The sequence below is a fragment of the Physcomitrium patens genome, chromosome 20 (genome assembly GCF_059467195.1).
Source record: "Physcomitrium patens ecotype Gransden chromosome 20, ASM5946719v1, whole genome shotgun sequence".
NCBI lineage: Eukaryota > Viridiplantae > Streptophyta > Bryopsida > Funariales > Funariaceae > Physcomitrium > Physcomitrium patens.
Genome location: NC_143429.1, coordinates 6,216,059 through 6,230,991, shown reverse-complemented (window position 1 = coordinate 6,230,991; position 14,933 = coordinate 6,216,059). Strand labels below are relative to the sequence as shown.

General features: G+C 39.2%; 1 protein-coding gene and 1 long non-coding RNA gene across 5 annotated transcripts; one reads left to right on the top strand and one right to left on the bottom strand.

Annotated features, from left to right (window-relative positions):
• The first annotated feature begins 4,610 nt into the window (after positions 1-4,610).
• On the top strand, positions 4,611-14,474 carry LOC112273420 (phosphate transporter PHO1). Of its 4 annotated transcripts, none has more exons than XM_024502179.3 (17): positions 4,611-5,252; positions 7,119-7,933; positions 8,196-8,275; positions 8,607-9,164; positions 9,342-9,621; positions 9,871-10,327; positions 10,458-10,506; positions 10,738-10,809; positions 10,994-11,123; positions 11,513-11,633; positions 11,862-12,120; positions 12,254-12,358; positions 12,573-12,617; positions 12,785-12,937; positions 13,225-13,506; positions 13,718-13,854; positions 14,047-14,474. In XM_024502179.3, exons 4-17 carry the CDS (start codon positions 8,949-8,951, stop codon positions 14,135-14,137), a joined length of 2,397 nt encoding a protein of 798 aa, XP_024357947.1. In that variant the 5' UTR covers positions 4,611-5,252; positions 7,119-7,933; positions 8,196-8,275; positions 8,607-8,948; the 3' UTR covers positions 14,138-14,474. The 4 variants fall into 4 exon arrangements, with proteins under 4 accessions (XP_024357947.1, XP_024357946.1, XP_024357948.1 ...); XM_024502178.3 differs by having other exon boundaries at positions 4,611-5,473; XM_024502180.3 differs by lacking the exon at positions 7,119-7,933 and having other exon boundaries at positions 4,611-5,473.
• Positions 5,691-7,057, bottom strand: LOC141044594 (uncharacterized). The gene is made up of 2 exons (XR_012216195.2): positions 6,807-7,057; positions 5,691-6,589 (listed from the first exon to the last, which is right to left on the bottom strand). It is a non-coding gene; the product is annotated as an uncharacterized LOC141044594 (long non-coding RNA).
• Positions 14,475-14,933: the final 459 nt, after the last annotated feature.

Genomic DNA, 14,933 nt, shown 5'->3' with positions numbered 1-14,933 from the left:
TCTTGGATTCTGATTCCACAATATGGGAATAACTTAGTTGAATCTACATCCTCTGGGTGTCATCATGTACTGTGCCTGATGTGGCTGTTTCTATACTTGCTTTTGTCTCATAGTTAAAGTATATTTTGTATGGATATATATAGATAGATAGATAGATAGATAGAATTTAGAATCATGGAGTTGTGCAGTTTACATACATACATACATATTGATGTGCATGCATTTTATTTCATTGATGAAATGTAATTTAGAAACATGAATATTTATGTAATAAGGAACTTTAGTTATAAGACAAAGAGATAAAAACAAAAATAAAAAGTCTTTCTCATTGGTTGAAATAAAGAAATCTTATCATTGGTCAAAAATATATGTTATTTTTTTTCACAATGTAAAAATGTATGTTGCCCTCTCTCATTGTATTTTGTCTTGTTGTACCCAACTACACAAGCTTACACTAGTGTGTGTGTGTGTGTATATGTATAATGATATGTATGTAATTGGTCATGAAGTTGTGCAATATAGACATGTGTGTATTTTGTTGAGAAGTTGTGCAGTTTATTTGAATGATGATGATGAACTAATGTAATAGTTGTGCATTCAACTGTTTATAGCAAACTGATTTTGAAAGTGATTTGTTGTTATTAGATTTCTTTTTATTTTTTAATCTTTTTTGGAGAGTTTTGTAACATGATGTAACATGAATATTATTGCTTCTGCTCAAAAACATGTAAATGAATTTAACAATTCCTTATATATAATATCACTTATGGCTACTTTACATACACACACAACCATATTCAATCAAAAAGAGAAGCAAAAATAAAATATAATGAGATACATATAAATAAGTGTAAAATGTGTGTAGTTAAATGAAATAAACAAACAAAGTTCTATAACACATGAATACACAACAAGATGCATGTGTGCACACACACACACCCCAGAACTAGCAGCCCTAATGTAGAGAGTGTGAATTGCAAGGAAACCCTAAAACATTGACTGGAATTGTTGTTATTATTATTAGTAGTAGTATTATTATTAATATTGTAGTTGTGGTGTGATTGGCAAGAAGCAAAGAGAGGGTGGGTGACGTCATGGAGGTGACATCATGAGAGGAGGGAGGGGGGTGGGGGGTTCAGGAGGGGCATGCCATGCCATGCCATGCATACATGCCATGAGCCTTGCCTGGCATGGCATGTGAATAATAATCTGCATGCTCTCAATTGTAAAGAGGGCCCTGTTGCTGCATCATGGTGCCCCCGCCTGCGGATGGATGAATGTGGGCACGTTTTCCCATTGGATGGATGGATGCTTAAATCGATAGATGGATGGATGCATAAATCGATAGATGGATGGATGCATAAATCGATAGATGAATGGATGCATAAATCGATAGATGGATGGATGCATAAATCGATAGATGGATGGATGCATAAATCGATAGATGGATGGATGGGCTGGTGGATGTGCGATCATCCTGCTTCGCTACTGGTCCTCTTGTACTGTGCTTGTCTCTCGCTTTTTCATCCCCGACTTGGGATGAAACCTCTTTGGTGGGTCAACTTTCCAGATGGATGGATGAATGGATACATGTTTTGGATTATGTTTTGGATGGAGGACCTTTTCCTCTACAATGCTGGGAACCCTCAATGCCACCAAAACTCTTTTGGTGTGTAGAATTTATTTTATATTTTATTTTATTTTTGTGTAGAAATTTAATTAAATATTTTTAAATATTTATATTTTTTTGATTATCATTTTATTTCATACATGTATATATTAATAATTATTAAATAAAACATATGCAATAGAGTGTGATTATATATATTTATATACATATAAGTTGGTTGTTTGTGAGACATATGTTTCCAATCTAAAAAGATTCAAGTAAAAAGAGATTATTTAGTTGAGTTTTTGTAGGGTTGAAACTCTCTTTAACATTTTGATTTTATTTTTCTCATAGGATTATAATAATCTAAGTATAGCATGTCGTCTTGTTTGTTGTCAAACATTGTAATTCCTCGGGTCGTCGTAAAACGGTTGAAGCCAATCTCAAGCGGTTGGTTCACAGTGCTTGTGTCAGCAAATATCAAAGGTGGAGCTTCTGGTGGAATCAGTGGAGCGAGACAACAGTTTTCTCTTACGGGAGCTGGAAGGGTGGAAGAAAATGAATAGTCACTTGTACTCTGTGAGTTCGCAATTCATGGTTCCTGAACCGCGTCAGTCACGTTTCTGAAATTCGACTCACCGGTTAGAGTTTGCGGTTGAACGGCATTTGAACTTGTTCTTCTTGTACTCATCTATGGCGTTAAAGTAAACTTGGCAACGTTGTGGTTTCGATCGAGTCTAGTAGACTTCTTCGGGAAAAGCACTGAGCAGTGCACGTGGTGTGATGGTAATGTCTACCTTCCATCTGTGCATGATCGTCGGCAAACTCAATACATGAAATGGGTGTATATTTTTAGCAGAAGTGAAATTCTTGTTTAGCATCATCCACACGGTTGTTTTCATAGTATTACAACGAATCTCTTAGCTGGCTGTTAGCCCTAATCTGAGCTCTAAATGTAGTTTTAGGTTGTGAGGTTTTTGTGCTGTCATCGAGAACTTTATTTCTGCGCACGTCTTGATTTCGGTGCCTGCAGCATTTGAGATTGGTTCCACTTCTACTCACTAAGCTCTTGTGTGTACAGCTCAACAGGTGCAGTTATTTCACCATTGGCCTGCTTTGAAAACTCTTCGCAATTGCTAATGGTTCTGGATTTTACACGCACATACACTCTCCATGCCCGGTGTAGTTTGTTGCAACAAGATTCTTTGATTTGTGTTGTTAACTCAAGTTTGTTTGGTTTCAAATCAAACTTTTGCTCACAAGTGCATGATGATTTCCACAATCTGCTTTCACAGTCTATAATATATATATTTTTTTTCTTTTGGATTTATATTTACTATGCCATTTATTATGTCATTTAATTACTATTAATCTGCAGTAACATAGTAACTAAATTTTGATTTCTAAATTTGTAGTTAATTTAATTCACTATGTTGAATTTGTTATTTTATATAATTGTCAAACCTCCTCATGTTAGTCTTTAAATATAAATATAAACATATGTATATGATATGATATTAAAATTAGAAAAAAAAATACACAAAAAATTATTGTTAATACAATTTAAATTAAAACTGCATATCATGGTTTGAATTTATTGATATAATTTGTATTAAAAGTTTAATACAATCTGCAATATAACATCTTTTTCTTTATGATTTATCTTCAAAAAGATCTCTACAGTATACAGGTTACTAAAATCAACTGATCTTTTTAATCCTGAAGTTGCAAATGTATTGTGCTTAAAATTGTGATTTGTGAGTGCTTTTGAATTACATAGTAAAGACTTGTTACATTTACTTGGCTTATTTTTAAAAACTTGAAAAGTGTTAATATAAAAATAATGAGAATATTATTATTTTTTTGAATATATGTATGTATATATATATATATATATATATTCATACACACACATATACATTAACATTTGGACCTCTTGTTTTCTTTAGGAAATAATATGTGAAAACAATAGAGTTGTAAATGTTTATAGATAGGTAGAAAATTAATTATTGTTGGAGGTTAATTATTGAAATTTCATCACAAACTAAAATAATCAATTACTTTGTTTTTGTTACAAATGTGATAATAGACAATAAAGTTAAAACTTATGGAATGTGGCTCTTGGTATGAAACTTGGACTCCCTCTATCTTTCTAGTGTATTGAGGCATTTGAGCCAAAAATTAGATAACAATTGTAATAAAAAAATTTGATGATCTTATAGATGAATGTACACATAAAAATAAATGATACTTTAGATGAATGCATATAGACAAACACTATTGTTAAATATAAGACATGCGAGTATATATTCTAACAATTGACTTATAATGAGTGTTTTAAAATCAAAATTTTCTTTCAAATCATGGCATTACTATGCATGTTCAAAATTTTCTCTACCAACAGTACTACTACTCTTATTCGAAACCAGAGAATAAATATTTTAATTTTAATTAAAATAAGAGCCAAAAAATACCATTTTATAATTTGCAGCAGAGAATAAATCAGAAAAGTCAAGTGCAAGTGTGAACCGCTTCATAAGAGGCACAGGCCAATAGAGAGAGCAGAGAAGAGAAGTGGATGAATGCAGAGGGCATTTACCGAGAGAGACAACGTCATTCATCCCACCGGCGGGGATTAAGAGAAGTCGACACAGCATGCAAAGCTCACGCAGGCGAAGAGCAGAAAGCAAGCAAGCATGGAAGAAGAAGTCGTCCCAGTGCCTGCGAGAGTCACATGGCTGGTGTCGAGACGGAGACGGAATCCGGACAACAACGCTGGATACAAGTCACCCGGATCTGAAGCAGCAGAAGTAGCAGCAACAATCACAACCATAACCAGCGCGGGGGGGGGGGGGGGGGTGGGTCCTGGGCATGGATTCCATGAGATTCGGGCATTCCTATCGGGTGACGGGATCAATGGCGACGTCCTTTCTTCTTCTCCTGTCCGGCATTGCTTGCTGCTTCGGTTGAGAAATCTTGGAAGTTGATCCGTTTTTGGACTGCTCGTACATGGCACGTCATTGAGTCACACCATTCTGTGCACACTGCTCTAAACTCATCTGGGTCCCTACATTTGGTTTCCTCCATTTTGAGGCAGAATCTGTAACAATTTTTGAGGCAGAATCTGTAACTCGAGGTTGGAAATGCTAGCCCTAACTGGCATGTGATTTTACCCGAGTCCTTTTTAGCAGCGAGCGTGTGAGAGAGAGAAAGAGGACAGTACCGGTGCTCATTCGCGGAGTCCAGAAGCAGCTTGGTAAAGTTAGCGCTGAAAAAACAATTGTAACATTAAATGATAAGTAGGGGATCTCAAGTTACACCTCCACATGTTTCAATCTTAAGCACTGGCTATATTCTTGAATCTGAGTTCGGGAAGCTTCCGAGCTGGTTCCGGGACAGCGGTGATTCTAGAATCCCGCCTGCTTGCCCCATCACAGGATTAACCACGTCAGCGTCTACCGTCTGCAGGGAAGGTGGCGGGACAAGAATGAACGGATTCGAGCCAAGCACGAGAACGAGATCAAAGAAATCGGCACAGAAAGACGGGAAATCGAGCGAAGAAAGAACTTGAGCAAGGACGGCTACCCGACTTATGGTCAGCATTCTCTTTCGTGAAGAACACACCAGGGGTCTGTCTTCGAGGGTATGTAGCCCAGCCCAAGGATCCCTCGCACTTCCTGCTCCCGCGGCCAATTTTGCATGCTGCTCTGAGTGCAAGAAATTGGATTGTTCGTCCCCGACCGCAGCTTGGCCATCTGCACATTTTTTTGGTACCTGTGTGCGTGCATTTTTGAGAGGTTTGGTGTAAGGAGAATGGCCTGCTGCTAGTATGCGGACGTCGTCGTGAGTGGCGTTCCACAAGTGGTAATGAACCAACTACCTTCGGAGAGGAGTGAGTTGCCTTCGTTTCAGAGTTCAAATCTGCGCGAGATTGGTAGTGTTTCGCAGCGCTGCAGTTGTTTGGACGTAGGGTCGAAGGGATGAGATGATTTGTGTATGAGGGATGGTTCTTTGGAGAGGAGAGTAGGGATAGAGGCGTTATTCTCATCGACGCATGTTGCAGATCGTTTTTCGACAGAGATTGCTGAAATTACATAATACGATTAGCCCAGTTTGGAACGTGTTCAGCTTCGAGTTGCTCCAATGTTCAATCGTACATCTCTTGTAGCAGTGGTCATGGATTGATACAGTTTCTCGCAGTTGGTTTACCCCTGCTCCATCACCGGACAAGTTGTCATGAGTTTCGTTGAGATTTCTAGTTGAAAGAGAATGTATCTATTTTCTATGCTTCCAGATTTAGTGTGAAGAATTTTTCGGTGAATTGCAGTAGTAGGTATAGTATCGCTTTGTTGCGAGAAATTTTGTACATATTTTTTACGCTTCGGTCATTTGACACATCAGTTACTCCAGCTTCGTTTCCTGCGCAACGAGGTTTAAATCGTAGCCGTGGTTTGGAGCTTCTGGTGTTGCACAAGGATGACGAAATGGCGCTTCTACTTCTACGCCACTGTGTTGGTCTTCCGATCTTAAAATTGATTAGATCAAGTTTGCGAGGTTGCTCTTTCAATGTGCTAGAATATCAATACGATTCCTGAACCTCCAAGTGCAGTGAGGTGTTTCAAACGTGTATGTGGCTATCGTTGTTAATTTCACTTGTTAAGCGAAGCACTTTTTCATTTAGCTGGATTTTGTGCCTTCTGACAATTCCTGTCGGTGACATTTGATCGCGCCATCTGCTTCATGCGCAATGCTCACCAGTCAATTTGATGCTGAAACATGGTTTGTTCCATATCTACAATAAATTCATGGCCCCTATCAGGGACATTTAGATAAGAAGGATAAGGAAACATTTGTCACTTATGATAGCTAAAATTTTGTTGAGACTTAGGATGGAGTAGTATGTTTTTGTCACAGGATAGGAGATTCCCGGAAGGCTTCCTTGTTCCCCAATTGTCTCTGGGATTATTCTTGTTTTTTTCCCTGCACTTAAACATATTTCAGTACATTTTACCATCAAGTTGCGAAAAGCCACTCCATAAAGTGTATTCCTATGGACTGAATTTTATATTATCATGTGATTTAGCACTGAAGTCTTCACCACGGACGTTATGATTGCACGTATATAAACACGAGTTTGTTATGTGGTATTCTTTTTCTTCTACAATTGTTGTTTCGTTTATTTATACATTGGTTTTACCTTTTATGCTTATTTTAAATACGTTTCTTCGTAGCTCTGTATGGCGAATTTCTTCTTCATTCTTTTGGTGCTTGTGTTGTGAGGGGAATATTTTTTTTTCAGACCCTTTAGGACCTTTCCGCTTCATCCATTTCACTCTCAAGTCGATATTGTCTTCAGAATACTCGTTTAGTTATAATCTCCGCATACGCAGTCAATCGGTGCTGTCTGTTCAAGAGATAGAAGTTCGCCTTTCCATGTATGCAGAGACAAAGGACCTTGCGCAGAAGTACAAAATTCTTAACAACAAACTTATGTTATGCTTTTTTCCAGGATTCCAACATCCGGGAGGACAGTGAAGTGCACAGATAATTGAGAAGCTGCTGTAGTTCTCACCTTTTTTTCGTGTAGAAGCTGATGAAGTCGAGTGCATTCACTTGTTGGCGAACACACATCAATTTTTTTTGTGGTTTAGAACTTGTTTTAGGTGATCATGAAATCATCCAGTTTCTCTACGAACTTCAAAAGAGCGATTTCTATAGGATTGGAAGCGGCTTATTGTTTCTCTCATGTAATCTCTCTTACTTTTCTGTCCTGATCAGAATGATGTAGCAGCGGATCACCACGTTATCAAAGTAAAAATGAGTGGGTCAGTGGACGAGCTTCGTATGTACTCAACATTTTCTGATTAATTGAGAGCTAGAGGCCACGATGCTTTACGTGAGGGACAACTTTGAATTTTTTCTGAAGGACGGAAGCCTGGGAGAAAGAGCGCTAATACCACAAAGGTCTCTGAGGTGTTTGAGCTGACAAGAAAATGAAACGCATGCGGAAGGCCAATCGATATGTACATTCATGAAATTCTCATGATTAGTTTCTCTGTAGTACGATAACTGCACTTTTCTTGCTGGCTACCTTGCGTACTCGACTCTACATGAAAGTGGTACTATGTTAGATTGTAGAGATTCTTGGACTGACGATCTCATAAGTGCGCTAGAGTTTGTTATGAATGTAAGCGGTGAAATGCCGCCACATTCTTGTGACTAGATTTTTTAAGCCGCAAGTCAAGAATATGCGATCTTTATCAATTAAGCAAGCAAAGCATATGCCAGAGTACCGAGCGATTTCCGAGAGGCATGACAATGCAGGTAGGTAGTACGAGTCGCTTCTGTTATAATTATGAGCAATGTTTCCCCTGTAGTTAGGATCGAGATCGAGGCTTCAAATTGTCTAGTATGCATGAGCAAGATGCTAGGGCGTGACAAAATTCTCAAGGTAGCCTTGTTGAGTTAATGTTTTATTTCGAAGACATGGAATTAAATTTTGGAGCCAGCTATTTGAATCTCTCTTCGAGTACTTTAAGAGATTCAACTTTTTAACCATCGTGTTGTGTACACTTTTTTCTGCCAGGATTTGTTTTAAAAAAGAGCGACGTCTTTGCTTTACAACCAATGTGGTCGAGTCACAACATTTGTCTAAAACGCATCTATGTGAGTTCCGCGTCCCGAGATTTATTATGCCTGGTGTTCTTCCCTTATTCTCGAGAGCTTCTTCATGCATGCAGGAAGCGACCTAAATAAGAATTGCCTTCTTCTCTAACAAACCATTCTTCTTGTCCTTCTTTTTGACTTATATCTTTTTCATTTTTATAGTGTGACGTTGTAACCAAGAATCTGCGGAAGCAATTCAACGTTTCACTGCCTCGTGGAGCTTTGTGATTTCGATAAGCAGTTGAATTATTTGAAAGTGATTGCTCAGTCTCCTAGGGACTAAGATTGTTAAGCTCTTGGTCACGTCCTCTATTGCTTGCTGCACATACAGGAAATCCTTCTCATAAGATTTGAATCCATCATAATACGCGGGTGGATCACGGAAAAGCACTTCTCAATGACACAGTTTGTAAACATGACGAGGACTTTTGCATGGATATGGATTCAAATTTTTGACTCATTGAATAGTTAAGATATCAAGATCACCAGGTTTCTTGGGTTTCATTCGTTCTGTCCTGTAAGTTGAGCTTATATGGGGGCCGATCTTAGCTGGCAGGTCAGTCGACCTGCTTTCCCGATCAATCAGAGGAGAATTTCGTTCTCCTGCTGCATGACTTTGGTGATATTTGTTGTCGAGGCGAGGTGATATGCAGGGAGAACTCTGTACGCAGCAATGGTAAAATTTGCAAAACAGTTGGAACTACAGTTGGTTCCAGAATGGAGAGGAGCCTACTGCCAGTACAAACTTTTAAAGAAGAGTTTAAACAAAATAAAACAGAACCCTTTGGATAGCCTAGATGGTCCTAAATTGAGCTCTAATTCTGAAAGCCCTCTGCAGCTTGGGCAGAGTTGTCGGAAGAGCTTTTGGTCTCATATTGATCTTATCCAGGTATCCTATTGATACTACTTCCTGCATTACAGACGTTTTCAGACTCTGATTTGAATACAACTCACCTGGGTGAGGATTCATTTTTGTTATAACGTGTTCTATCGGAGATGCATATAAACTTGTGGAGCACCAGGAAAGCTGGTTTGATCATATTTGCCCTTCATTTTTGTTTTACAGGTACATGATAGGAAGTCCGATGGTGGGGATCATTATGTTTACGAAACAGAGTTGCTAGGACCAATCGCTCATTCTGTATACGATCAAATCTTTTTTAAATGCCTAGATGCACAGCTCAATAAAGTAAACAACTTTTACGAACTGAAAGAGAACGAGTTCCTACAACGAGCTGCCATTTTAGATAAGCAGATATGCGCACTCTCTGGTGTGAAGAAGCTTCTGGAACAGGGCCGTATTAGACAATACGAGGATGGTGCTAGCGGAAGGCAATCTGAACTTGGTAAGTGTGGCATTATTCTTATTTTCTATAAATGTGCTCGGGCCATGCATGTTCTGTTTGATTTGAAAGAAACTCACACATGTTTAACTGATAAGATAATGCTCGTTTAGGGTTAGGTCTGCATTGCATTTATCACACGTTATATCTCTGTAGTTCCAAACATTCTTTATAAGCGCTTGATTCTAGCAACATGATAGCCATAATACATTTAAAGCTGTGACTTGTATATTTAAGTCATGATTTCTTCAGGGGACGCTTGGTCGAATATGGAAGCTGGCTTTTATGAACAGAATGACGAGCTGCTCGCGTCCATTGCTAAGGCTACGCTTGATGCAACTGGTTTGCCCAGCTTACCCTTGCGAAGAAGGACGATTGAACAGGCGGAGTTCAGTACTTCTCTTGGGTCCTCTTCAAGTTCTTCGTCAAGGACGGAGGTCCCTATTGGCAGTGTGTCTAGGAATCCAGTGACAACAAACGTAAATCATGTGAAACTTATCATTCCACGTACAACTCCGGCAGCTACTATTGCAGCACTTACACAGATGCTCTGTGATGACGTCTTCCGACAGTCTAAAAAGCCTTTAACAGTTTACAGAGAGCGACAAGATTACACCGTAAGCGAGAAGAAGGTTCAAAGTGCGACGCTCATGTTACGCGCGGCTTATGTTGAGTTCTATCGAGGGCTTGGTTTGCTGAAGAGCTACAGGTTGGAAATGTGTTGTTCCTGTTGATAATAGTGTTACGTAAAACACCTGTTGACGCGCATTCATATCTATGTATGAATGCTGCCTATACATTGTAACCTTATCTTACTCGACATGTTGGGGCTGTGACAGTTCATTGAACGTCCTTGCATTTGCTAAAATCATGAAGAAGTATGACAAGGTAGTTCAATTCTTCCAAAATTGATTTTCTTCTTTCTCACAGCACACATTCCTGCAGTTCGGTATTTGATTCATCTGTATACAATAGAACACTTGACATCTTTCATCGAATTCTGAATTAAATTTAATCATTTCTTCTGGATACCTGTATCTCGCAATCTTCTTTGCATCAATATTAAATCACGAATAGGTACTATAGCTATTTAAAGTGTCCATGGTTGTTTGTTGGCAGGTGACTGGCTTGAGTGTCGCTGAAAAATATATGCAGCATGTTGAGCGTACTTATTTTAACAGCTCTGACAAAGTAAGAGTTTTTCTCGAAGGAGGTGATCTAATGCTTTGAATTTTTCTTGTCAATATTATCGAATTCAGCCATTGTGTACGGGCTGGGTGTGTCGGTTGATTGGCTATATGTTGCAAATGTGCAAGTGATTCTAATTGCAAACTAAATCCAGTTTTTGATTGATGTATTTCTTTGTACACCACAGGTGATGGTACTTATGGATAAAGTTGAAGTTATATTTACGGAACATTTTACAGATGGCCATCGACGACAGGCTACGGCAGCTCTGAGACCGTCACAACAACCAGCATCCCATCATGTGACGTATTTCCTTGGTATAAGGATCTTACTTAATGACCATGGTGGTGTAATTCCTTGAGTTAAACATTGAACTAAAACTTGTAAATGCTCTTTGTGAAGCGAAGCAGTGGTCGAAATTTCGAACTTTTTAACTTTCATGAATGTGTCTATTAAGAAACATGCATCATTTCCAATTTAATTGGGTTCATATGCCCGTACTTTAGTCCTTCAGCTCTACAAAATGAAAACTCTTTACTAAGTAATGCTTTTCGTTTGAGATGTTTTTATTGGATTCGGGAAAGTCTTTGAAGAAGCTTAAGTTCAGTCATTAACATGATCCATGTCAAACAATATAGGTCATTTATAGCCTGATTTTAAGCTGTTACCAAGTTCAGCAGTATTGGTTAACAGGGCTTTTGGGCAGGCTTTTTTACTGGATGTTCCATGGCTCTTATGGCGGCATTCGGGATGCTTCTTCGTTTAGATGGGGATTACAACGACGAAGGCAGAGTTAGCTATCTGCACACAATATTCCCTACTTTCAGGTGTTGCTCAACATCTGGATCACAGTATCCAGCTTTAAAGTTTATGAACTGTCTTTTGATTTGCTTTGATAATCTGAGTATTTTAAACTTATAGAAGTATCAAAGCTATTCTATTATGAGTTCCTGTTATGGGTAACTTCAAGCTCTTTGTTGAAATTATCCTGGAGATTGTGTCCTCCACTCCTCATAACAATGGAATTTGTGGATGTTGTACATGGTGATAAACAGCATACTAGCGCTTGTCCTACTCCACATGTATATGTATGGTTGGAACATATTTTTATGGAGGCGTGCCCGTATCAATTATGCCTTCATCTTCGAGTTTTCACCTGGTTCTGAGCTAAGGTACAGGGAAGTTCTTCTCGTGTGTACAGCGTTGACCACTTTACTGATTGGAGCCATGGTGATTCACCTGAGTATTCATTCTACGCTCATTCCAGGACAAGCATCTCCTTATATTGATCTCATTCCTGTTGGTGTACTGCTGGTAAGTTATTGGTTCTCTACATGCTTGATTTGGAATGAGCTCCTGTGACTGGAGTTGGTTCTTAAGAGAGGAATTTTCATTCTCAAATGTATCAAATCTATCCAATCTTAATTTTTGGGTGGACCTGAGGCAGATATTTCTTGCGCTACTGTTCAATCCTCTTAATTTTTGTTACCGCTCTAGCCGGTTCTTCTTTTTGAACGTGATGCTACACATCGTCTGTGCACCCCTTTACAAGGTACTCATTCCTTGGCCTATCTTGTATCCATGTGCCTCGGAATCAAGTTGAATACTTTTTGCTTTAAAAAGTAGTCGTACATTTTTAGTATTTTTTAATATGACGCGGCTGAATGTTTATCATAGAGACCACAACGGTGTCTTGGGATTGTCTCAGGGAGTCACTTACACTGATATGTTAATCATTGAACCGGTGCTCTGATCGTTCCTTGCAGGTTGCCCTGGCCGAATTTTTCGTTGCAGACCAGTTGACAAGTCAGGTTGGACTCCCAGATTCATCCGTTAACGTCAATCTATTTTCGTTTCAGCTTGACCCGCGCACTCCATGGTTTATTAAAGATCTCTATTCAGGCATCCAAAGCATAATGCACATAACTCAGTAACATGGTGATGTTGAAGTTCCTGGACTAACCCCAGGGCATGGCAGGTGTCAACGTTGAGAAATCTGGAGTTCGTACTATGTTACTACTCTGGCGGATATTTTCTAAGTAGGGATAGCAATTCGTGCAATAACAGCAAACGGTTTGAACATTGGACATATGTCTTAGCATTATTACCTTATTGGTGGCGATTTTGGCAGGTATAATCATCCTACTGGAAATTGAAAATTCCTTAATTCTTATGTAGTACGGCTGAAATCCCCAGTCTGCAGAGTTAAGAAATAACTACGAACATAGCATACAAGAATTCTACATACAACCATGTTTAGGTACTTCATTATTTTCTAAGTAACTTGTGCACATCTTGCTGACAACACTGAGTCCCTACACCCGTGGCATGCTTTCGTCCTTTTAGATAGTTCAATCTTCTACAATGTATGATCTCTCTCTATCTTACATTGAAGGTTAAACTATCTCTTTGAAGCAGTGTTTCAGGCGCTGGGCTGAGGAGAATTATGAATCTATCCATATGGCCAATGCTGGGAAGTACTTGTCAGCCATGGCTGCAGTGGCGTTGAAAATAACTTACTCCAAGAACTCTGGGACAGGATGGCTTACCATGTTCTTCATTGCCTCCACAATTGCAACAGTTTATCAAGTGTATTGGGATACAGTAGTTGATTGGGGCCTGCTTCGTCGAGACTCGAAGAACAAGTGGTTGAGGGATGAGCTCCTTCTAGAGCGCAAGTGGATGTACTTTGCATCTATGGTATCAAGCTTCCTCGTCCTTAGAAAATTTAGTATATACTACTCTCTTTCATGCCTTAAAGGGCAACATTGAGAGAGGAACAAAAGAAGTTAGAAAGCCGTTTGTCTCCATATTTTGTACACTCTGAAGCATAACGATTAGTGGTTAACTGCCTGATTCAAGCATTGTCTTGTAATTATGCTTATGTATGTGCTGGTCACTGTATCTGCAGGTACTCAACATTTTGCTGAGGCTGGCTTGGATACAGTCAATGACACATCTGACATTTGGATCGCTAGACAGCTGCGTCATGGACTTCATATTTGCTGCCCTCGAGATCTTTCGTCGCGGTCACTGGAATTTTTACAGGTGCTCCATGCTTCCACACTTAATCCTCTTTGTTCTTTTCAGGTTTTTTCTTCCTTCCAATCATGCAAACAAACAAACAAACATTACAGTATGTACAGTTCTTCGTGACCCGATATCGTGCAACATTATAATTTCCTACCACTTATTCCACAATTGCTGCGCTTACCAAGGGATATACGTGCATGTGTGTAGGTTAGAAAACGAACATCTAAACAATGTGGGTAAATATCGAGCCACCAAGCAAGTACCGTTACCTTTTGAGGATACCACCCCAAAAATGTAGCAGATTAAATCTTCCTAAATATCAAATCGGGGGTTGAATAAATCTGCCTCAGGCTTTACAAATAACCTTAGCTGCCAATACCTAGCAATTTGTTTAGCTTTTGGCCTACATGAGACACAGATGCCAACATCATCAGACATGAATTTATCTCCATAGCTACACCCTTAGTGGGATATGCACAAAGCCGCAATCGCTTTATTCCGGACGTCTGGTCTTCACCATTATCAGCAACATTGCCTGAGCACCATTGTGCACAGACGATGTTCCCAAATTTTGTGTAACGTGCACCAAGTTTATATCAGAGTTTATGAAAAGCCTATCGAGGCCTTGACCTTGAGTGTTCAGCGCGTGCTTCGTCATTTTCTGGAAATTTCTTACTTAGTTACTAACCTTACCCAAAACTTTACTTTCTAGTGTTACCTGACCAGGCACATCAGCTGCGGTCAGTCTTCAACTTTACAACAAGCTTGCTTCGGCAAAGAAAATTCACATACAGTCTATTTTGTTATGATGAAGCTCTACATTGACGCCGAAAAAGCATCCTGCTGTCCCTCACATTGATACTTAATCTAGTCTTAATGAAAACGCCTCCTCCTCGTTCAAGAAGCTGTGAGAAGTGCTGGCTGTCCAAATGAATGCCACGAACGAAGACTCCCGAAATGAGAACTCACAGCTGCAAACACCGAGACAGGTATGAGTCGGAACTTGCAAATCAATACGTTGGTACCTCTGCGACTGAACAAATAGTTAATATGCAGTAAGTTTGGTACTGAGAACTGAAGAAAAGAGAAAAGCA